The sequence below is a fragment of the Drosophila kikkawai genome, chromosome 2R, assembly GCF_030179895.1.
Source record: "Drosophila kikkawai strain 14028-0561.14 chromosome 2R, DkikHiC1v2, whole genome shotgun sequence".
Classification (NCBI taxonomy): Eukaryota; Metazoa; Arthropoda; class Insecta; order Diptera; family Drosophilidae; genus Drosophila; species Drosophila kikkawai.
Window position 1 is genome coordinate 6,696,855 of NC_091729.1, and position 22,789 is coordinate 6,719,643.

The following is a 22,789-nucleotide window of genomic DNA, read 5'->3' on the forward strand; positions in this document are numbered from 1 at the left end:
TTTATATATACCCCAAATAAAAAAACAAGTAATAACAACTAAATACCAAGTACCTGACTATCTGTCAGATAGTATGCCTTATTAATTAATTGCCCTTAACTACTTTAAAATTCTTAAAGAAAAAAGTTTAAAAATATTAGTGTGTCATTTTGCACACTGTTTATTATTATTTTTCATTAATAACATTTGAACACAGTAAGATAACCGAGAAAGTAAACGAAGCTATAAATTTCTCAATTGTTGTTGTGTAAATATCATTAAAGAAGTTTAATTTTATAGTACCAAAAAATAATATTATATTTAAACAGAATTAATTGTGATCAGACCAACATTTTAAAATTTATTTTATACACTACTTTTATTTAATTAAGAGTCGAGTCGATATAGACATTTATGCGAATAATTATCTCAATTTTGAAGCTATCTGTATGAGAATTTGGAGATAGGCTTGAAAGAGTCAGATGAAGTGACTGTAATATACAGCTGCCATAGGAACTGTCCTCAAATTAATGGAACTTCGTTAATTAACACTATAATATGGTCATGTTTAATTATTTTATAATTTCGAAAAGCTGGACTGCTGCTTATTAAAGAGAGCGTAGTGAATATTGCCGTGTCTGCGTGTTTTACCTCGTGCACTTCAAATAAGTCTGATCTATCATAATTCACAAAGCTAAATTTCAAGCACCAAATGCATCTATATTTGATCGGATCTTTATATTCACTTTTAGATTATCTTATTAAAAAAATATATAAAAAAACTGTCTGAATTAATTGAGTGTACTTTAAAAGATACTTAACGGCAAGAGTACAAACTTTGTACTACACAGTTCGGATTCACATCGGGCAGAAACAGGCATGATAAATCTCCACAATTGCCTGGCGAAATGACTTGCTGACTGAATGAGTGCCACCTGGCGTGAGCAAAGGAATAGTCACTAGAAAACCGGCCGCGTGACAATGGCGCTGACACAAGGAGCGGCGTTTGATTAGGAGGCTCGCTGTTGGCAGACAACGGAACATCTTATCCTCATCCTCTACGACTACCTTTGTAAGTCACCTCATTCACTTTGTGGTGCTGTCAATCAGATTACAAGTCGCTCGGAGCTGGAGCAAGCTGTTACCTTTTCCTTTTTGGGCTCCAGGTGCATTTTTGCCAGCAATAGCCAAAAAATGAGAAAGTTAAGAAACTAAAACATTAACTATGTGGACACGGAATTTTTTCTCGTAGTGCCCACAGCTAAGTTGCGACTGTGAATTGTGTTTCATATCTCCCGAGTAACGTATTATAATTTGATTCACCTCAGGCTGTATTACATAGTTACGCAGAAGCATCGTAAAAATGTCAAAAATGCGGAGGGGTATTCCTTAAAGGTCTGACCCCCATCCCTAAACACATGTAAGCTTATCCCTATATCAAACAAAAACACCTCTTAACGAGGTCAAATAAAAGTGACGATTGCGCCATTTGCATCAAAAATATCTCAAATAATGCTGCTGTATACATTTTTTTATAATTTTAGCTTTTTTCAGGTAGTTGCGAATTACTCAACTATAATAATATAACTATTCTAAGTTAAATATCTGAACAAAAAGTAGACTTTAGGTGTCTTTAGAATCTTTTTCAGAGACAAAAGACACAGAGCATACAGCTACCGTTTTCAAAATATTTTTTTTTTTTTGTTCGTTCACCCCACTTCTATCGAAGACTGATTTTTCATAATTATTGAAAACGTTTTCCTAAGGTGTACATTGTATTATTTTTAAGCGATTTTTTAGTTTATTATGTTTAATAGTACACTCTTGGTACACATCGTCACTACGTGAACTTCCGGTCATTTTGGTTCTTTTGTTTAGCTGAAATCACTAGCTGCCGCAGAACGTAAATCGCCCCAAGCAGTGCAACTTAAAGCACCGCCACAGCAAAGACGACCCCATTTCTTTGCAAGTTTAGGGAATTGCAGGCAGGGCATTTTCTGCCAATCCAGACAGTGTTAAATAATTCATTTAAATAATAGCTCACTTTTCGGATTCTTTTTTGTATTTACGAAAGTTCTGCTTTTTGTATCCTTGCAAAGGTTTAATTAGAAGAAGAAGACGACATTTGCGACCCTAAAAATAACAAGAAAGGAAGCTAACTTCGGCACGCCGAAGTTTGTATACTGTTGCAGATTGCAATTGGATCATTAAGAATTGAGCCATTCTGGTTAAATAATTAAAAAGAAAGTATATAAAATTTGTATATTTATTCCCTTGCAGGGTATTATAATTTCAGTCAGAAGTTAGCAACGCAGTGAAGGAGACCTTTCCGACCCTATAAAGTATATATATTCGTATATATGTAAATTCTTGATCAGCATCAACAGCCGAGTCGATCTAGCCATGTCCGTCTGTCCGTCCGTCCGGACAAAAAGTATAACTTCGTTGTTTTTCAACGTATTTTCGGGTACTCTGAGATATATTTTATTTTTTTAGAATTTTGGTATACATTTTATGAAAATCGAACAACTAGATCATATAGCTGCCATATAAACGATCGGAAAATGTAGAGAAAATGTAAAGCTGGGAATGCAAACCTGTAACTGTCAAACTGTAAACATAATAAGTATGGGTAAAATGTAATAAAAAATTATCTGCAAGGGTATACAAACTTCGGCGTGCCGAAGTTAGCTTCCTTTCTTGTTGAAAACAATATCAATTAAGTGGCCGCCTTTATTGAATACACAATCAGGCCTGCTCCGGTAATCGTAAAATTTTTTCGATTTCGTTTTGGGCGAAAACGAACCGTTTTCGTTTTTAGCTGCTCCGGTTTTCGGCAAATTTCTGCTATCGGATGTTTCGTTTTCTCATCGTTTCTCACTGCTCAAGCAGCTAACTTGTGTTGTTGGTAATAAGCAAACAACGTAAAGAACTGCCTATTATATTTACAATTGCCCTTTATCTAAGCCAGAAAAAGGCAAAAAATTGTAGAATTAAGCAAATCCAGGCACCTAAGATGCTGCCACACTTTTCACAGTTTAAATTCCGGTGGTCTCAAATAATTATTTGGTTAATTTGGACCATTTAAGTAATCACATTAAATAGCATTAATTATAAACAACCATTTTGGCGGTCCTTTAAATTTATTAATGAATTTATTTATATTTTATAAGTATTTTTAACTGGCTGTTTCGTTCCACCAACAGTATGGCAACCTTAGCGATAACTTTTTGCGGTGAACTTATCGACCTATCGCCAAAACGAGAAAACTGGGTGAACACGGCAAAAATTTTGCTGTCAAATCTGAGGTAGGGTCAGAAATAAATCTATATATATAAAAATCAATTGCTGTTCATTAGTCTCGCTAAAACTCGAGAATGGCTGAACGGATTTATCTTATCTTGGTCTTGAATTATTCGTGGAGGTCTAGGGAAGGTTTAAAAGGTGAGAAAAATTCGAATAATTGCCGGGAAAATCCTCAAAACAGTATTTTTCTATTTCCCATACAAACGTTTTCTAAATAAAATGGAGAGTCAATTTGTAATTTATTACCGCTGTATAAAGTTCAAATTCGCATGCGCGTTGGAGGATCTAATATCGCGTTCCGAAACTCAACAAAAGTGAAAGTGAATCGCGAACGCGACAAAATTGCATAGTCTCACAGCTTCATATAGCTTCGAGAAAATTAATTTTAGCTAACTTCAGTTGTTAATCTGTCTTTTGTTTTTAATAAGACTATATAGAAATCGAAAGATAAATCTTAAGTTTTGTCACAAACGTTAAATTATAAATCTTAAGTTAAATTTCTGAACGCAATCATAATAGTTGACATTAGATTTGACAACCAACTAATATGTCAATCCATCCTGTCTGTCGCTTTTCAGTCAGAATGGCAGTTTCGGCAGGACAAGGAGGAATCTTCTTTTTTATGCACTCCTCCGAAACGGCTTTACCGATTCTCATGAAATTTAGTGTGCTTATGCAGTTTGGTTCAACTTGAGAGATAGGATAGCTAAGATCTTTAACATCATGGCAGTTTCGGCAGGACAAGGAGGAATCTTATTTTTTTATGCACTCCTCCGAAACGGCTTTACCAATTCTCATGAAATTTAGTGCGCTTATGCAGTTTGGTTCAACTTGAGAGTTAGGATAGCTAATCATGGCAGTTTCGGCAGGACAAGGAGGAATCTTATTTTTTTATGCACTCCTCCGAAACGGTTTTACCGGTTTGGTTCAACTTGAGAGATAGGATAGCTAAGATCTTTTACATCATGGCAGTTTCGGCAGGACAAGGAGGAATCTTATTTTTTTATGCACTCCTCCGAAACGTTTTCACCGATTCTCATGAAATTTAGTGTGCTTATGCAGTTTGGTTCAACTTGAGAGATAGGATAGCTAAGATCTTTTACATCATGGCAGTTTCGGCAGAACAAGGAGGAATCTTCTTTTTTTATGCACTCCTCCGAAACGGCTTTACCGATTCTTATGGAATTTAGTGTGCTTATTTAACCAAATCTTTATGCTTTGCTCGGGCTATTTTGTTGATGAGTTTGCACCAAATTGGTTGAGCGGTTCTTCACGTATTACATATTTTGTAATATATTATTTCAATAAATCGCATTTCGTCAGAATGTCTTTTCTTTTATTGTCATTTGTCATTCATAATTATTGTTTTGTGTTTATAAGTGGTGAGTCTCTAAATTATCATTTGAAATACATTAAGAAGGTAAGATAATATTTTCAGCAAAATGCCACCGAAAAGATCGAATCTCATCAACGTAAGCAGCAGAGTGGCACGACGCAGACGTTTCGAAAGAGCTCATCAGTTGCCAGAACAAGTCAATACAAGAAATAGAGCTCAAAGAATTAGGACAGCAGAAGGTCGTGCACAAGAATCCCAGGAACAGCGTAGCGAACGTCTGCAGCAGAATATTACGAGAATCAGGGCGGCTCGAGATAGAAACATAGATATGTATAGTACGAGCACAAGTACGACAAAGGCAGCGGAACAGTCGCTCATTAGTTCGTACATCATTCGTTCGTCTTTCTTTTGAATATGCACCAGATATTAACTACTTTGCGCATTCAAAAATTGCTATCGGTGGAATGGACAAAGATGTCAATATTGTCAGGCGTTTAAATTTCGGAATGAAACTGCCGGTATGTGCTGCGCAGCAGGAAAAGTCGTTTTGCAACCTCTACTTGCTCCGCCAGAACCTTTATTATCCCTTCTTGCTGGAAATTCAAATGACTCAAAATTATTTTTGCGTAAAATACGCAAATTTAATAGTTGCTTCCAAATGACGTCATTTGGGGCCACTAAAATTTGTGATCTTGCATCCGATGGACGTAATTTTGAAACTACATTCAAAATACAAGGCCAGATGTACCACAAAATTGGATTATTGATGCCTGATGATAATCCGAAATTTCTTCAAATTTATTTGATGGGCAATTGTGAAGAGCGCGTAACGACCCGATGCCAGTATCATTTTATTGAACAAGCAGAGGAAGCGGTTTAGGAGTCTATAGCGAACAAACATAGTGACAGGAGATTTTTATATATTAAGATTACTGTTGAAGGTTTAATATTTTATTTACTGACAACTCTGTAATATGCTCATTGTTTCCGTATTGTTTCCTACAAATAATATGCATGACAAAACAGTGTTTGCCGGGTCAACTATAATTAGTACGGGCCCAGCAAAGCGGGTCGGGTCTGCTAGTTTTTTATAAAATAACTACCTGCCAGAATGATCTTATGGTGTTGTGGAATAAACATCAATAGACCACTGAGTAAACTATTTTTTTCCTTTTGTAAATAAGGTCTGATTTCATATAGAAAAAGCCATTTACTTTTCATTCCGGCCAGAAAAAGGTGCCCGTTTTTCAAATCGAAAAAATCTTTCGATTTCGATTACCGGAGCACCAATTTCTCGTTTTCAAAAACGAAAACGAAAAAATCTTGCCGTTTTCGATTACCGGAGCAGGCCTGAATATGTGCCCTTTCTGGTGCATTTCCATCACTTTTTGTAGCATATCAGGTTGTATAGCAATAATTATTGCACGAATATTTTTCATGAGGCTTGCTGGCGTAAACTTTGCCTCACAAAAAGAAGTCCAGAGGTGTGAAATATGGAGATCTGGGTGGTCGATCATTTTTATTGAGTTTTTTGAGTCAACACAACTGAACGACTATTTTCAATGTAAAGCGTCACTATTTCAGCGCGTTCTTTCGAAGTGAAGCGATTCATAATTAAAATTGTGCTTAACTAATGTTTTTAACACTGGTCTACTCATGTCAATCGGTTCACTAATGACAAAGTTGTTTCATATTTACGTACCGACATAAAAGATGGCGCACCCTGTATAAAGAAGTGAGAGCAGTCAGAAGACTATATGCATAGTTTCATTCAGATAGATTCAAAACTGAGAGACTAGTTTGCGTAGAAACGAACAGTCTGATGGACAGACGGACATGACTAGATCGACTCGGCTGTTTATGCCGATCAATAATATATATAATTTATAGGGTAGGAAATGCCTCCTTCGCTGCGTTGCAAACTAATATACATACATAAGCTTCCTTAAACTTAGTTATATTTATAAAAAGTACCAGAAAATTGTTATTTTTATATATATTATTTTTATTTGATTATTAAGAATATATGCAAACAAACGTTAAAACTAAAAATATACAACTAGCTTCCATTAAGGATTAATTGATAGGTAGGTACATAGATACATAAAAACACATGTTTGTTGCTTGTCGACTTTTTGGACTCGCCTTAACTCAATGACTGACAAAACAAAAAGGAATTTCATTACAAATTAACTAAGCTTTTTGGAGAAATAAGTAACAAACTGTGGGGAGTCTTGAGTAGAATGCAAAATAATACTTAAACACGAAAGTAATGCTCGAAATCGCAAACAAATTCGAATAATTCATAAATTCGAAAGTTGTAGAATGCGGCGTGTATATTGAGATGTCGTAATGCGTACATTTTTGATAGTTAGTTGTGAAATGAGCTGCGTGGTTAAAATAGTTTCGGATGTTCTAATCGGATTCGCTGTGTGGGTAATACTTTCGATCAAACGTGCGGGAAAAATGGAAACGTTATCACACTTTCGCCACAGGATCAATGAATTGCTGACACATATAAAGGCAATTTAAGTGTTTACAAGAAAACTGTAAAGTAGAAGCTTAGTAAATTTGTTGCTATCTCATTCTCTGTCATCTGCCTCACACAATAATCACAGCAATAATTGGTATTTTGACTTTTGTTTTCAGTTTTCAGTTTTATCGATTTTATATAGCTAATTTTTTTATACAAAAATAAGTTAGTCTTGCTGAAGTTCTCGATATCTACCCATTTTCCCCGTGACAGGTTAAAGTAGCCTTGATAAGATCGTTTCTAGCAAGTAAAGTAGAACTGGGAACGTTAAGGTCACTTAAGTACGTTTCAAATTCGATTTAAGTGAAGCTAGATGGTTTTCGACCCAGAATCAGTGCTTGTCCTTAGCCCGCTCTCTGTTTCCCAAATAGGCCGCCTTCAATTTTTGATATTCCAGAATGCGGGCAATGCCATATTCCTGAAACAAAGGTAAATTTGATAAATGATTATTAAACAAAAATTGTGAACAAAGACTAAGAAAAACAACTCACCCAATAGCCAAACTCAATTGCCGATGTGACATTGATCACCGACCAGAGGCTCCAGAACAGATGAGACAGCATCGTAAAGAACTGAATTTCGTCATCCACTTTTTCCAGCTCCGGGCCGGTGGGATTATAGTTTTCATCGTCGTGATACTTCTTCAGATAGTTAACGATGAAGTCGCGCCTCTGCGATACAGTGGCGCAGTTGTTGGTGTTATGATGAAAGTAGGGGAACTTGGGGTTGGTGTAGTCAAAGGTCCACTCAATAAAGTGATTGGCCAGATCATAGCCGCGATAGTTGTATGCGCAGTACTCAAAATCAATAATAATTAGATCCGGCTCTGTGTCGTTCGTGAAGCTGGCATCCAGCGCTGAGTCGTTCGTGGTGTCCAACTCAGGGCAAGGCGGCGACAACAAGCAGTGCGACTTGCTATTAAAAAATGTATAAAGTTTTGGAAAAAAATTAATTATTCGAACACACCGTTAGCACTGTTTGTCGTTAACCTGTAGCTGGTATTGCTTTGGCCAACATATTTCGAGGATTCTTAACTCAAATCGCCACCGCAGCCAATTAGGGCAATCTAGAATTGATTTAGTTTTGTATACGACGAATAATCGGCAAATTTCCACAGTTACTACTAAGCAGAACAATTTTATTCCCCTACTTGTTCAGGAGCTACTTACTTGACCTCCGTCTCGGATATGTTGCTGTTGCCATCCAGGCTATCGCCCAGTGTCTCGTCGAAATTGGATCTGCAAATAAAATTGTAAGATAGTTAATTAGTAGTCGAGATAATCGGCAGGCCTCTATGGCTGAATTTCGAGCTCTAGCCCCGACTGCAAACCCACCTCAGGCTACTTATGGACACTCGGGGAGTTCGTTCGCCTTGACCAGTCGGCGGCGGCTGACGCAGCAGAATGTTCCCCTCCTGCAGATCGTTATGACAGAATACAACCGGGTATTCGCCGGCATCGATCACTGATTTTATCCAGGCAATCTCCTGCACATAGTCGATGGTGCTCATCAGTTCCGTTTGCTTCAGCAGCACCGTCGAGTCTGGCTTGGATTGGACATTGCCCTTGACAATGCTGTCATAGCTTGATATCCACCGCTGCATACAGTTCCATATCCAGTCTGGCTCCTTGGACATGGGTATATTAAGGCTGTGAATCTCGCCCATTTTCTCTGCCACTTTCATTAGTATACGCTGTTCGGCCAATTCCGATGTAGTCAGCGAACGTGCCTGTGATAATATTAAATAAAATTTATATTAACAGCCTAATGAAAATTGTTCAACTACTCCTTATTTCGGCACTGCCTTAGTATCTACCAAGGCGAATCGCCTTACAGAATATAATATTATTACCGGAATATATTGCTCGATGCGTCCGCCCGGAAAGATGCCGTGCAGCTTCGGCCCAAAGTTCCGTTCACTAAGCAGTGCAAAGACCACAGACTCCGTAATCATGCTTTCCAGCGCATGATCGCCGTGTGTTTGCCCATAGATGCGCAGGAGGACCTGTGCGGAAAGCCAAAAGGATTGTGTAGATAAGGGAAATGAAAAAGGTGCATGTGGGATGACCTACCTCACGCGGTTCCTGCTTGGGGGCGTGCATTCGTTTTAATGAACTGGAGTCCACGCTATCGCTATCGAAACGCTGACGTTTGTGCGCCTGTTTGGCGCTCGTCGCTGCGTCGTCATCGTCATCGTTGTCTGCCAATTCCGTGGTTATGTCCGCCGACTTGGCGTCGGCCTCTCCCGCCTCACCTCCACATATATAAGCCAAGGTGCTGTTGGATAAAGTTGAGGTGGCTATGACGTCTTTGCCTTTGACATTTGCCAGCTGGCGCCGCTGTTCTTGTTCCTCCTGCTCATCGATGTCGTTCAGGCCGGGCAGACTTACGTAATACAAAAAGTTTGATAGGCCACCACTGCAAGCAGCAAGCAGTTGGTTATGAATTTGAATAAATGTAAAGTTATATTATATTATATACTGTTGAAAACACATATTAAAACCACATATACATAGTATGTATTTAAACAAGAAAATCGATGCCAAGAACGGTATGGTCTTACTTTGTAATCTTGCAGAGGGTACATTTTGGACTACATCCATTTTCTTTTTGGGTTCTCTACCCCTTTAGGCCAATCTAATTACCGGAGGTTTAAGAGACAGTGAAAGACGCATATTCAGGTAGATCCACGTCTTTTAGCGCCGTTTAAGAATATAGACTTTAGATAGACTTTATGGGGTCCGAGAAGCTTTCTTAACTGCTTTTGCAAAACCCCTGGTCAAAATTTGATTATGTCCTACAGGGGTATTCAAAACAATTTAGATATTTTCTTGTTATTATGTTCGTCCCGAAATCTACGTTAATATTATTTAAAATATATCGCGTTTCAATTGGTTGTTATTGTTTTTATTAAACTAAGTCAAGCCTAAAATTTGATGAACATAGTAATTTGCATTACACATAGAGCTAAAATCGAGTTTCGAATCAAATGTAAAATATTAATTATTTATCTTGTTTTTTCATGTGTATATGGGTGTACATATGAATTAACTGCAATATGGATATAAAAAGATCAAATCAAATTTTAAAAAATGAATTTTGTGACTCTTCATCTCATACTGGGCTTTAAGTATATCTCAATTTTTCTGGCATCCCTCTTTATTTAGTGTATATTAGCCACTTCAGTGGTTATTTACCTAATGCGCTTCACCACCAGATTTTCGGGAGTCACCACTTTCCAGCGCCCGGTTAGATAGTCCCGGCAAATGCGAGCAGCCGCATGTCGAATTTCCTCAAGGGTGGCCTATTAGAAATAAAGAAAAAATAATAATAAATGGAATAGGGTGGACTCGGTAAAGGAAAATTAGACCAAAGAGAAATTTCAAGCAAAAGAGAACCGAAGAGAGCGAAAGGCGAGGGAGAGTTCGCTCAGATTGCGTGTCAGAAAATCGGAAAAGCAATCGGCCCTGGCGCTGGTTGTGCACTAAAAATAACCAACACTCGCACAAATTCAGGTACGAAAATGCAAATGCAATTATACGGTGCAGAAAGGCAAACTCAAAATATATTGATTAAATATCCAATGAGGGCATAGCAAATCCCTTTGTCGAACTGTCTATTGATATGGCACTTAGTTGGAAAATCCCAGATGCTTAAAAAACGATATGTAATTGTGGTTGATTTTAATTGTGGGAATACCAATAGAATATCATAACTCAATAATAAGCTTACGTTGCGATTAAAGTGCTGCCAGATACTATCATAGTTACAACGTTTACTCAAGCAACAGTTGCGATCTATTTGCTCTTGATGCTGCCGACGTTTCAGAGTTTTGTTAGTTCTTCGGTTTCGCTGTCTCATGCTACGCGAATTGTATGCAAATATATGTAAAAATACCAACTATATACGAGAATGCTCTGCAATGTAAATCGTATTATATAAATCTTATTCAAATAAAGGCACACAACAGGACAAGCGCTTCAGTTCTCTGCTTATGCGACTGGTATGTAGGTAGTTCACAGCTGGGCGGACAAAAACAAACTAAAGAGTCCGTCGCAAGACCCAGACCGATACCTCTACCTCAGGGGTAGCGGAACACAGGCCTCCCTTCTCTCTTAAGTTCCTCTCTCTTCTCAGCAGCACCACAGTGAGGCGCCACCCCCTCTGGCCGGCTGTCGCGGAAACTCACGTCCGCCTCATGAGGTAGCAAGTTGGCTGGGAATCGGGAAATACTTAGCTGGCTGGGATTCTCAACAGATGTTCGCCGACGAGAAAAGGGAAGGTGAGCATCGGGACAACAGGTAAAAATAGTGGGAAACTATTCTATTAATAAGATTAACAGAGATTTTCGATAATGTAAAGGTACATATGTATGTACCTATACATTTAATAATGATTTTAAACCAGTTAATTAAACAAAGTATTTAACTGGTTTAACATCAAGGGTTAAATGAAAATAAATTGCAATGTGTAAAATATAATAATAACAAGAAAGAATGCTTACTTTTGAGAGCCCAAGTTTTTATACTCTTTTTGCATTTCCGAGTCGGATTTTTTTGATATTTTTTTTACAAAAGAACGCTTTTGTTACTGTGTTTTTTTTCGAGGTCAAACTAATAAATTCAATACATAAAAATTCATCAAAATATTCTGTTTTTCCACCAACTGTTATCGGTTTAAAACAGGTGACAACATTGAGCGAAAATGTCTACCATTTAGGCACATTGCTGGAAAAGCAGTGAACCTAAAATAGATTTGATCACGAAGGGAGAGTATTATGATGCCTAGGTAAATGAGGGAAAAATAATTTAATAATTGAATTGATCTCAACAGAGAGAGAGAGGGCTTTCCAAGGATTCCGAATCTGTAATCAAAATAATTTTAGGATCTATCCTATCTATCGGATGCGTCTACGCAAATGTGAAACAAAAAACCAAAAAGTATAGCAGTTAAAAATGTAAATTGGGACCTTTTCAACATGTTGGCTGCTTCATCTAAGCCTACTTTGCGACGCACCAACATATTGCTGGAACCATGGAATTTTCCATGTAACCATGACGATGCGTCGTCAACAAGAAAATATTCCACTGCACAGTACTACGCATAAATCAGAAAGTCTTATCATATCCGGTCAGATTCGTCGCTAGTCCAGTCATTACAGTGGCTTCCAACCGAAATAAATAAACACTTAAAACAAATAAGTTTGCCTCAGTACATAGACTTTCTAATTTGCAGCAAAATATTTATATATCGATCTTTTAAGCTTTTGCGTCAATCCTACAATGCTCTTTAAGATCCTTACATTGGTTGAAAGACACTATTCTCTACACTTTGAGCTCAGGGTCAGATCCTCAGATTTCTTTTTTACGAATGTATTTATAATGTACATATATATTTAATTGCATACATAGCCGTGTTAAAGGTTTTCATGATTTTAAACTTTTGGATAAGCAAATAAGACTAAATCGACTTGGCTGGTAATTTATGGAGTTACTACGGCTACGGGTATAATGAAATTGTGAAGCTTTTTGATTGTTTGTGAATAATTATTGTGTTGCTTTATATAGGTCAAATCTTAGCAGATAAGGGAATCTGCAGAAAACAAAACAAAAATGCACCAGATAAGATTTAACTTTAAAGCTAGAAGGCTCCCCTATACACCATAAATTTCAAATACTTTGTTGCTAAAAACAAGTACTTTCATACGTAATTTCAAAATATCTCCTGAAATTCGTTTCCTAATTTGCTTATTTATTTAGTCTTAAACCGTTAGTCGCCTGGTATACACTTAGTTTCCCATAAATTACCATAATCAAATCTGACAACCAACTATTATATAATTAAAGGATAGCACGTGCTTTGACGATTTGATATATGGCCATTTTATGTTCGTCTAAGTCTTATCTGCCGCCAAGCTAGATAAGGCAATAATCGGTTAGAGGTGTTTCATTATGTGCAAAAACAAACCCATATAATAAGTCTCTAATCGAGCCACGTTTTTCTAGCTTAAGTTTGAGGAGCACGCAAACAGTTATAGAACCAATTGTGGCTTTAACTAATAACTTAAATTATACGTAAATATAGGTAAATATAGGGCGACGAACAAATGTGAACTCCAAAATGTGATTAAATTTAATAAATCAAAAAAGTTAAAAAACATTTCATGTGTCGAACTAAAATAAGAAAATAATAAGAGCACCAAAACTGTATTTGATTACACTGAAATTGCGATGTTAACTGCGCAAAGTAAACGAAGACATGTGATTTGATACGGTGATTGTCCAACCGCAACAAAGTAGTCCAATCCATCCGGTCGTATAATGTGGTCTGTGTAGAATTTACTATTGAACACTCCAAGTGAGCGCCACACGCAATTGAACAACGAAATGACTAAACATAAAATTGCTGATAAGGGGAAATAATGGAGGACGAAGGCGGCAACGTAGGAAGAAGTGATCCACAAGTTGAGATAAGAGCCACCTTCGAGAGCGAATTGCGAATCAGCCAAGCGCAATCGCAAAAAATTGTAAGGAGAATGCGAGTAGATAACAAGACCAAGCTTTAAGGGAATAGCCGTTGACTTGATCAATTTATCGGTCAGTTAACTTTAAAAGGACCAACACTGTTTGTTCTAATAAAAAAGAGCAAAATATATCAATAAGTACATATTCTTTAGACTTTTCGGAAAAAGGAGGAACAAAAATTGTACTTCTGTATCAAATTGTCTGCGATCCACCACTATAATATATATTTTATATACTCTATTTACTGATACCCTTTGGTGAAAATTACAATAACTTGTATTTAACTTAAAAAATCAAAGTAACATTTTGATGGAATCGATTTTTACAAACATTTTTCATTATTATTAAGTACTTTGAGAGAAAATTTCGTACTAGCTGCAAGGTTCCATTCAGAGTTCTCTTAAACTGAGAGTCTTGCTCAGCGTGTGGTACAAATCAAAAATATATACTTTACTGAGTCGCATATTTCTTCTTTACTTGATTACAAACTTCTGACTTGACTAAATTGGCATTGTAAAGTTATATTTGTTTTATTCATGCACCCCATTAACAATTAGTAGTCACGAGTGCTGGCCAAAACAGCCGCAAGTACTATTGAAAAGATCACTGATCAGATGTAAGCGCTGTAGAGAGATGCTTGTACTTTGGAGTATTTTGAGTAAGCACACGTCAGTAAAAGGAAGATGCGATTAAACCACTCAAAAGCTCGGCACAAAAACAATGCTTGTTTTGAATATAACGTTTGCGAAACGCATACATTCACAAATTGCAGCGATGTTGTTGTCGCCGCATTCGCCTGGGTTCGTTTTCATACCTTTTGCAGGTTGCTCGGCATCGTCCTCCTCTGTATTAATTATTGATCTTGTTTATCCCACAAACACACAGCCACGAGCACAATAAGAAGCAATAGTAGCGCGATGGATTGTTGCGTACTTGTACGGATTGTTGTTTTCAGCTTTTCGACGTCACTTGGTATTAAATATAGTTGCAACAACAACGACAGTGTTGTAGTGTTAAGTACATGCGCGGGTCCAGGCACAGTTAACGGTCAGAATACGTCCACTCGGGGGGACGATTTGGTTTCAACTACTAACACTCGCTGGCTCCGATCGGCCTCCAAGTTCGAAAGCTTCCGTTTCATGGGAGCCAGGCCCCAAGAGCGGCGCGAGGCTATCAGTTCTCGCTCTCCGTTTTTTTTTTTTTTTTTATCAGAAGTTTTTTAATACAGCACTTTGTTGGAGGAATCCAGAAAAATACCGAACCTGTTCAATCGATCAAAGTGTAAGGTACATGAATATATCGCTAATAATAAGGTTGATATTGAGTTAGAAAAATTTTTTGAAAAACTTTATGAAATGTAAATACATACATATGTTACTTGATAACATGTAGTTGGGCCATGCCAGCACCTTTATTGTCGTTTAGTGTCTTTGGCATATTTGTTTTTCACTGGCCTTTTTCTAGGCCAACTACGTTAAATTGCGTTTTTAAAATTGGGACGTTTACAAAAGCTTTTCTGGGATTTTTCATCAACTTGTGTGACCAGCGGCACGAACGCCACAATAGCTTGTATCGACAGAAAAGCTCTGTAGCACTTACTGTATTTTAACTTGGATCATTTTTTAAATGTTTATTTCAGAAAATGTTACGTACTGCTGTTTTAAAAGTTTTTCTTAAATCCAGAGGGGTAAACAAAAATTTAATTTCCGCTCGTCTGTTCGTTTCCACGCAAACTAATCCCAAAATCAAATAATTATATGCTACATATATACATATGTATATATATATATACATATATCTTTAATATATCTCCTTCTTGTTTTGGATCGATAGTTAACGATTCAACAAAAATCTGCAAGGGTATACAAACTTCGGCGTGCCGAAGTTAGCTTCCTTTCTTGTTTGTTTATCAAATAGGAAGTTGTTTTTTAAATTGTTTAGGTGTAATTGAATTAATTTAGGTAAAGTCGTAGTATTTTCTGAAATATAATAAATTAAAAAAAACTTCTATCTCAGAGTAGATGAAAATACGTTGAAAAACAACGAAGTTATAATTTTTTATCTATTAATTTCCGAATCGTTCCAATGAGATATAGTCGTCCAATTTTCATAAAATTTCATTTGTATGGCAGCTATTTGATATAGTCTTCCGATGCGGCCCGACATATATAGCAGTGAGTGTATTCAGAATACTAGGACTAAGCAAGGGTATACAAATTTAAAAATGCAGAGCAAAAATAAATACCACAACAAAATATTTGAAATATAAATTTTTCTAATTATATTATTCTCTTTTATAAATTGACTAAATGCTCTTTTTACATATACACACATATGTATATGATATGACAATAATAATAATAAGTTTTGATATCCTTCAAAATATATTAATATGTTAATATATATTATATGCATAAAGTCGAAGCTGTGGTGATAAATGTTAGATTTTTATAAAACTTAAACCGAAATCCCTGAATTACAAATATATATGTATATATGTACATATATATTTTTTTAATTTCCTTAGCGTTGCAATGGCAATTATGGTATAGTAGTAGTCCAATCCCACCCGTTATGATTTAAAGTTATTGCATCACCAAATGAAATACAATTATCAAGTACTATTATTATAGCATTGTATTTTAAAATATTTAAGTTGAGGCTCGGAATCTGCCAGGCAAGTGGATGCATTAAGTTTCTGTAATGTTTCGTTCGGAAGTTACAAGAACTTTAACAGGGATATTTTAGTAGCACTTTTAACAAGTGAGATCTAGAAAGTGTGTAAAAAAAGCTATATTTTTTTTTCAAACAAATTTCCAAACGTTTCTATGACAGCTGTATATGATATAATCATCCGATCCGGCCTTTTCCAACATATGAAATAACTCCAAAACTGAGTAGTAACGAACAGACGGACATGACAAAATCGACTAGGCTACTTTATAGGGTCGGAAATGTCTCCTTAAGGGGGGGGTAAGGTTAATTCGGTGCAAAAATGCCCACTTTTCAAAAAAATGTTGTGGCGAAACGGCTAAAGCTAGCTTAACGAATTAAATACCATATAATAACACAACATTTGAACAGTTTGTGATAAATTTTGTATTGAAAAATATTTAGAGGTAGAGGAGTTATAGGGAATCTCCCGAGTCGCCTCCAAAAAAAGTTGGTTTGCGGTGTACATCCTAACTGTCCACAGAATCATCCGATCTACAAAAATTATACCTCATTCGTTAAAGGATAAGTGTCCCGAGGTATTCTCGAAGCGTTTTTATTTTTAAAATTTTTTCCCTATTTTTTATCAAAATTTGAAGTCAAAACCCCGATTTTTGACTAAAAAATTAAGTTAATTTGTTAAATAAAAAATATAAGAAAATTAAAAATTAAAAAAAGCTCGACGAGAATACCTGTAGAATTATCTAAAGAAGTTATGTTCCAAATTTCAAACCGATGGGTTCAGTATATTTTTAGTTATCGTGTACACCGATTTTCAAAATGGCATTTTTCAGGAGAGCGCTTTAAACTTTGTGATTCTCATGCATTGAACACCAACCGACCTTCGTTCAGCTCCGCATAACTTCGTCAATTTTACTATGATTGATGTAAAACTTGGACACAATATTCTTAAGATATTGAACTTTTAAAAAAAAAAATAAAAAAAAATTTACGAAAAAAAAAATTAAATACCTTACCCCCCCCCTTAACTAAGTTGCAAACTTTTAACTAAAATTATAATACCCTACAAGGGCATACAAATTCGGGTAAACCAGAAGCAAAGTTTAAGCTTTTCTAAAAAATGCAAACAAATTTGTGTAAACGGGAGCACACCTGCCTGTTTATATTAAAACAAAAGGCACCCAAAACAATATTTATTTTAAATATTTACCTAAATATTTTACCCACAAACTCTTGCAACACGCGATATTTGTTCGTAGCATCATGGCTATTATCTTAGCCGCAGACAAAAAATATACCAGAGGAGCTTTTCTGGAAGATTCCAGAAACCAAATTTTTAAGTTCAATTCATGGCTTTCCATTTTCGATTTTTGGCATGAAAAGTACAGTCACAATACAATTTCAAGTGAGTTTTTCCTGCAAAATAGAATACAAGCCGACAAACGAAAACAACACATATGGTCTTTGTGAGTTTTTCTGCCATTTATTTGTAAATGTTCTCGAATGTTTTTGTTTCTGCTGAGTTCGGGCTTTAGTTGGCCATTATTAGTTAATTATTTTGGTTTGAAAAAATTACTATTTCGGAATTCGTGGTGTTATCATAACAATTTCGGGACAAGGAAAAATAAAAAACCAAAGTGAAAAGAAACGTAACGTAAGAAACGTACGAATTTGGAGTTGACAATGTTTAACTATAATAGTTCGAATGCTTTTCCAACATAACTTTTTATTATAGTTATAGTTTCCTGTGGATATTACATAATATTGAAATTTTCATACATGATATAAATTTGATTTCTTTTTCAGCTTTGTTTTGTTTTATTGTTTCTGGGGTACGACGTATTTAACTTCTACAGACTAGCAGAAGTCTTTCTGGGATGTTACTACTGGCAGCTTTTTTGTTAAATTAGCTGATTTTGCAGTTTCTCGTTTGAAATATATTTATACATATACATAAATATATATATATATATATATATTTATATATATAGTCATATACAATATAGGATCATAAAGTTGTAAAAATTAAATAGTATTCTAAAAAATTAAACTGGAGAAAAAATGCATATGGTTTCATTTTCTTTCTTATTGTTTTTTGCTTATTTAGGGCCTTTTTGTTTGAAATTTTTCTCTTTCGCTTCGTATTTATTAGAATTATTAAATTTGACGATTTTTGTTTACAACTTTTAATCTTAAAACATAGAGGGTTCCATCTTACTTTTGCTTGATCTTTTCTTTCTCTTAATATTTTGCTTTTTATATATACTTTCTTTAAAGTTAAGATTTAAGTAAGGTTTTTTAAATGATAATGGATTTTGTTTCTTCTTTTTGTTTGTTGGTTGATTTTTGTTAGTAGAGACAGAGAATCTGGGTACACTTTAAGACTACGCTCCCAATGCAGGATTGTTATTAAAGAATTGCTCCCGCCTTTGCACCTACACAGTCACTAACGTGCACACCCCCACCCGTACGGCCGGTGAGCGGAACGTATGTGCTGCTGGTGGCGGCGGGCTTAACCATTATTTTGTGTGATTTGTTTTGTTGGTTTTTTCGTGTGTTAGTAAGTATTTTATATGTAGAGTACTGTGTGCTGCTGCTTGTAGAGAGCCGGTTTCCGCGATTCCCTTAGGCAGCCACTTCGCTGGCCTCGGCCCCGTTCTGCACCTCATCCTTTGTGCTGGCCTCGTCAAGCTTTGCCTTCTTCTCCGGCGTAGCAACTGCCTCGTCGGCTTTTGCGGTGGTCTCATCCACCTTCCGCTTCACAGCTTCAGCGGCAGGGGCGTCTGCAAGGCGTTAAATTAAAACAATTATAGCAACGGATAGATGAGGGTGATATACCCTTCTTATATACTTGATCACACACCTGTTGAGTCACCGTTGGTGGCCTCCTCGGAGCCGTTTTCGACAGCGGCAGCAGCCTCGCTGCTGTCCTTCTTCGCCTCCTCGCCAGTGGCGGCCTCCTCCTTCTTCTCTCCTTCCTCTTCCTTGGCGGGAGCGGTAGCATCGACCGCCTTCTCACCATCGACAGAATCGGCAGCGGCGGCTTCGGCGGGTGCGCTGTCAGCTCCGTTCTCCTTGGCTGCGCTGCTGTCCTCTTCAGCGGCACCGTTCTCTGTGGTGGTTGGCTTCTCGGCTGCTGCATCCGCAGCGGCAACGGAATCCTTCTTCACAGCATCGACTTCCTCAGCGACGACTTTCTCCACAACGGGGGTCTCGCTGTAAATTAGGGCAAAAAATGTGTTTAAATTAGTATATATTTTAAAGTTGTATACATTTTTTAGACAAATTTTAAAAGTGGAAATTTTGTTCAAATAATCCAAAACACAATAACATCAATATTAAAATAGATCACATGAGTTGCATTTAGTTATGAAATTATCTGTGTCTTACGTTTGGAAATTCCATTTTATAGACAAAACACGTATGTATTTCAAAGAATTATGAAATTTATAAAAAAATGTATTTACGAAAGTGGCCGTCAACGTTTTCATATTTCCTTCGTTCTCCCTGCTTTCTCTCCCTCCCTTCCTTCATCATCCCGTTCGTGACGCTTCTTCCGCGTCTTTTTAGTAACCCTACAACAACACAAGGCATCATTGTAACATCTGCCGACGCTGGCAGCGCTGCCGTAAAATGTTAAATGGGAGCAACAACTCGTGCAAACTGCGACGCAAAAAGAAAAGGTGAGCGGCATTTGGCAGCGTGCTCTTTTCCATATGTAGTATATAAGCTATGTATATACAGATGGATGAGAGAAGTGGGAAGCATAAATGAGATGCTTGCAAAAAGTAAAAATCGCCAATTGTTTGAAATAAAGCGAACGAGCGGAGCACAGAAACTGGTTTTTACACCTATAGTCGACTCTTTCGCACGCACGTTCAACCGGGTAGACGCCACCGCGTCGTGTAGCCTGTTGGTGAGAGTGAGATGGACAATTCAAGTCGTGTGCAACGCAAGCGAAGCGCAAAATAACGGTCAAAAGGCACACATACAGCTATAGAAAACACCCACTATGCGGCAGCTTCGACCCCCAGAACTGCGACACAACCTAAGACAACAGATAGAAATGTAACTGGTTTTCGCTGGCTTGAATTATTCGCCATCCTCAGATGATAAAAATAACCAGCAACTAAACACCGGCGACGACGAGAACGAGATTATTTTGGGCAGTGACAAAATAGCTAGAAGAAAGAACAAGAAAAAGAGGACAGAACAACTAAGTTCATGCCAAGCTAGCTTTGAGCTTTAAGCGAGTAAAGCCGTGTAGATGGCAACTGAAAGATTAATGGACTAGCGGGGGGAAAGAAGCAAATGCTAAAGCAAACAGTCAGACAGACAAAACGACAGCTGAAATCAAACAGCACAAGAAAAAGAGCGGCAACTTGAATGCCACTCATACACACGACTCAACATTTTGCGCACTCCGCTTGCACACTCAGAAAATATTACTTCGCTACAGAAAAAAAAACACACATACATAAGTTAATTCTCGTTGTCGTTGGTTTGCCGGCCGGAGAGTGAGCGAGAGAGTACTACGACGCCGCGCCAAATTCAACGGCGTCGTTTTTTGCGCGCACCCTTACTAGACACTGGCGAGAGCGAGACAACTGCATTGGTGCCGCCAAGCAATTTGCGTGTATACACAGAATTCAAAAAGAAAATTTTTCCAAACCGCTGGGGCTATACAGGGAAAAATGTATGTTTCTACAATTTCAGGCATCGGCAGCCGCCTACAAATCTTTATAAAGTTGCTTAAGCAAAACGCACAGGCACACAGACACCACCATAGAACAAGCCAAATAAAATTACTCACTTCTTTTGCTCAGCCACATCAGCCATTTTGATTTACTGTTGGTTTTACTTTCAAACGAAGCGCGAAGACACGTTAAAATTCGAGGTCCGGTGTGTGCAAATCACGGTTCGCAGTAGATCACGGAGTTATAAACAAACTGGCAAATTTTATAAATTTGTGCAGACTGCCGCTTGTTCTTAGTAGCTTTGCTAGAAGTCGCTGGTCGCTGGATTTTTGGATCGTCCGTCCACACAGTCACACAGAAAAACGCCGAATGAGAGAGCGGAGAGCGTCGGGCCGGCTTTTAAAGCGGCGGGCTCTGGTTGGTGGTTGCCGGCTCTCTCTCCTCCAGAGTTGCCACCTCTTGCTGGAAAAAAGGCTGTTTTTGACGGGAAAACCGATAACCGAACCACTTTAAAAAAAACTGGTTTGCAGAAAGTGGTATAGTTATTGTATCTTCTTGTTATATATTATCGGTAAAGTCATGTATGTTTGCGGCTTGTCCTGATTTTCATAAGACAATACTTGTGCAATCATTCATAAAAATTTGTTCGGAGCCTTATTTGTTGGAGAATTTTGTGGATTGTGTAAGCCCTGTTTTGTGAATTTTTGTCAAACATATCCATATAAGTATTCCTTAAAGTATTTTTGTAAAAGTATCATTCAAAGAAGCAACGTAACGTAATTCAAAAACAATCTGCAAAAATCTTTTAACGAAAATAAAAAGCCAGAATCTCCGCTGTTGGCAAATATTTCTAGCAAATGGTTTGATTTGGCGTGAAAAAAGCGAATCTGCCAACAGTGGTTCGTGGTTTGGTCTGCCGCCACCGAAACGGCTTAATAATTTAGCTAAAAAAATGAGAACATACAAATATGCTGATACATAAGCGTTTTGATTATTTTGATTTTATTTTACGTCTAAAAAATCATTTGTGGTAATATTTATGTACATTTTCTTAGATGACAATAGTCAACTGTCGTAGCAACTGAGAGAAGTTTGGTAAAGATGAGAGTGGGAGAGCTATTTGCATGGATCTTTTTTTCAGTTGCTCATAATTTTAAAAGGGTTGTCAGGTTATTTAATGGCAAAGAGAAATTGCATAGTCGTTAATTATATTCATTTTTATGGTTGCGCGGGAAAATGTAAGCCAGGTAAAATTGTACCTGATGAGTACATATCCTCAAAGGAATCCCTAGGATTAGGCAGCCTCACGTGCCACAATACATACACATGTACATACATACATACATATGTACATAAGTCCGTTCTGAGATTCCTTTTCAAAAGAAATAAAACAAAACGACAGATGTTTTGTGATCCGATACGCAAGATGTTCCGGAAGGATCCCAAACAAGAATGTATGTACATCCATATGTATGTACATACATATATTTCTATGCATTAGCACAGCCTATCTAAAGTATATATATATATGTATACATAATGTATAAATGGTGAAAAATGTTCAAAAAATCACATACAATTTAAAAATGCACGAAATCTTTATTTGAAAAAATGAAAAAATGTAGTCTCGAAAATAGAAATAGAATAGAATAGATTCATGGTTAACCAAACTGAAGATGTTTGACAAACTAAGAAATCACCCTATTATAAATATGATTATGGATCAATAACATATGGAAGT

General features: G+C 36.9%; 3 protein-coding genes across 8 annotated transcripts in view; 1 reads left to right on the forward strand and 2 right to left on the reverse strand.

Moving 5' to 3' along the window:
- Positions 1 to 6,616: 6,616 nt before the first annotated feature.
- Positions 6,617 to 14,881, reverse strand: LOC108081527 (choline/ethanolamine kinase). 3 transcript variants are annotated; one of them, XM_017176743.3, is made up of 8 exons: positions 10,887 to 11,020; positions 10,352 to 10,458; positions 9,227 to 9,572; positions 9,007 to 9,159; positions 8,489 to 8,883; positions 8,324 to 8,392; positions 7,646 to 8,069; positions 6,617 to 7,572 (listed from the first exon to the last, which is right to left on the reverse strand). In XM_017176743.3, exons 1-8 carry the CDS (start codon positions 11,013 to 11,015, stop codon positions 7,486 to 7,488), a joined length of 1,710 nt encoding a protein of 569 aa, XP_017032232.1. In that variant the 5' UTR covers positions 11,016 to 11,020; the 3' UTR covers positions 6,617 to 7,485. The 3 variants fall into 3 exon arrangements, with proteins under 3 accessions (XP_017032232.1, XP_017032233.1, XP_070139848.1); XM_017176744.3 differs by lacking the exon at positions 10,887 to 11,020 and adding an exon at positions 14,493 to 14,881 and having other exon boundaries at positions 6,619 to 7,572; XM_070283747.1 differs by lacking the exons at positions 6,617 to 7,572; positions 7,646 to 8,069 and adding an exon at positions 8,196 to 8,220.
- Ac3 (Adenylate cyclase 3) overlaps positions 11,074 to 22,789 on the forward strand; it is a 29,374-nt gene continuing 17,658 nt past the window's right edge. For 3 of the 4 annotated variants that reach the window (XM_017176742.3, XM_070283743.1, XM_070283746.1), the window contains exons 1-2: positions 11,115 to 11,157; positions 11,292 to 11,436. The gene's annotated coding sequence lies outside the window, so the exon portion shown is untranslated. Of the gene's footprint in view, positions 11,158 to 11,291; positions 11,437 to 22,789 lie in introns of all 4 variants that reach the window. The other variant, XM_070283742.1, reaches the window with a different exon arrangement.
- On the reverse strand, positions 17,810 to 21,421 carry Df31 (Decondensation factor 31). Its single transcript, XM_017176746.3, has 3 exons — positions 21,165 to 21,421; positions 19,215 to 19,567; positions 17,810 to 19,134 (listed from the first exon to the last, which is right to left on the reverse strand). Exons 1-3 carry the CDS (start codon positions 21,188 to 21,190, stop codon positions 18,977 to 18,979), a joined length of 537 nt encoding a protein of 178 aa, XP_017032235.1. The 5' UTR covers positions 21,191 to 21,421; the 3' UTR covers positions 17,810 to 18,976.

What these genes read in the sequence shown, in the direction of transcription:
- LOC108081527 (XM_017176743.3), bottom strand. Translation starts at nt 11,015, where the DNA reads ATGAGACAGCGAAACCGAAGAACTAACAAAACTCTGAAACGTCGGCAG. An exon ending in GGCAGCACTTTAATCGCAAC is followed by an intron (nt 10,459 to 10,886) that starts GTAAGCTTATTA and finishes TATTTCTAATAG; the next exon opens with GCCACCCTTGAGGAAATTCG. An exon ending in CCAAGCAGGAACCGCGTGAG is followed by an intron (nt 9,160 to 9,226) that starts GTAGGTCATCCC and finishes CTTTCCGCACAG; the next exon opens with GTCCTCCTGCGCATCTATGG.
- Df31 (XM_017176746.3), bottom strand. Translation starts at nt 21,190, where the DNA reads ATGGCTGATGTGGCTGAGCAAAAGAA. An exon ending in GATGTGGCTGAGCAAAAGAA is followed by an intron (nt 19,568 to 21,164) that starts GTGAGTAATTTT and finishes CCTAATTTACAG; the next exon opens with CGAGACCCCCGTTGTGGAGA. An exon ending in CACCAACGGTGACTCAACAG is followed by an intron (nt 19,135 to 19,214) that starts GTGTGTGATCAA and finishes AACGCCTTGCAG; the next exon opens with ACGCCCCTGCCGCTGAAGCT.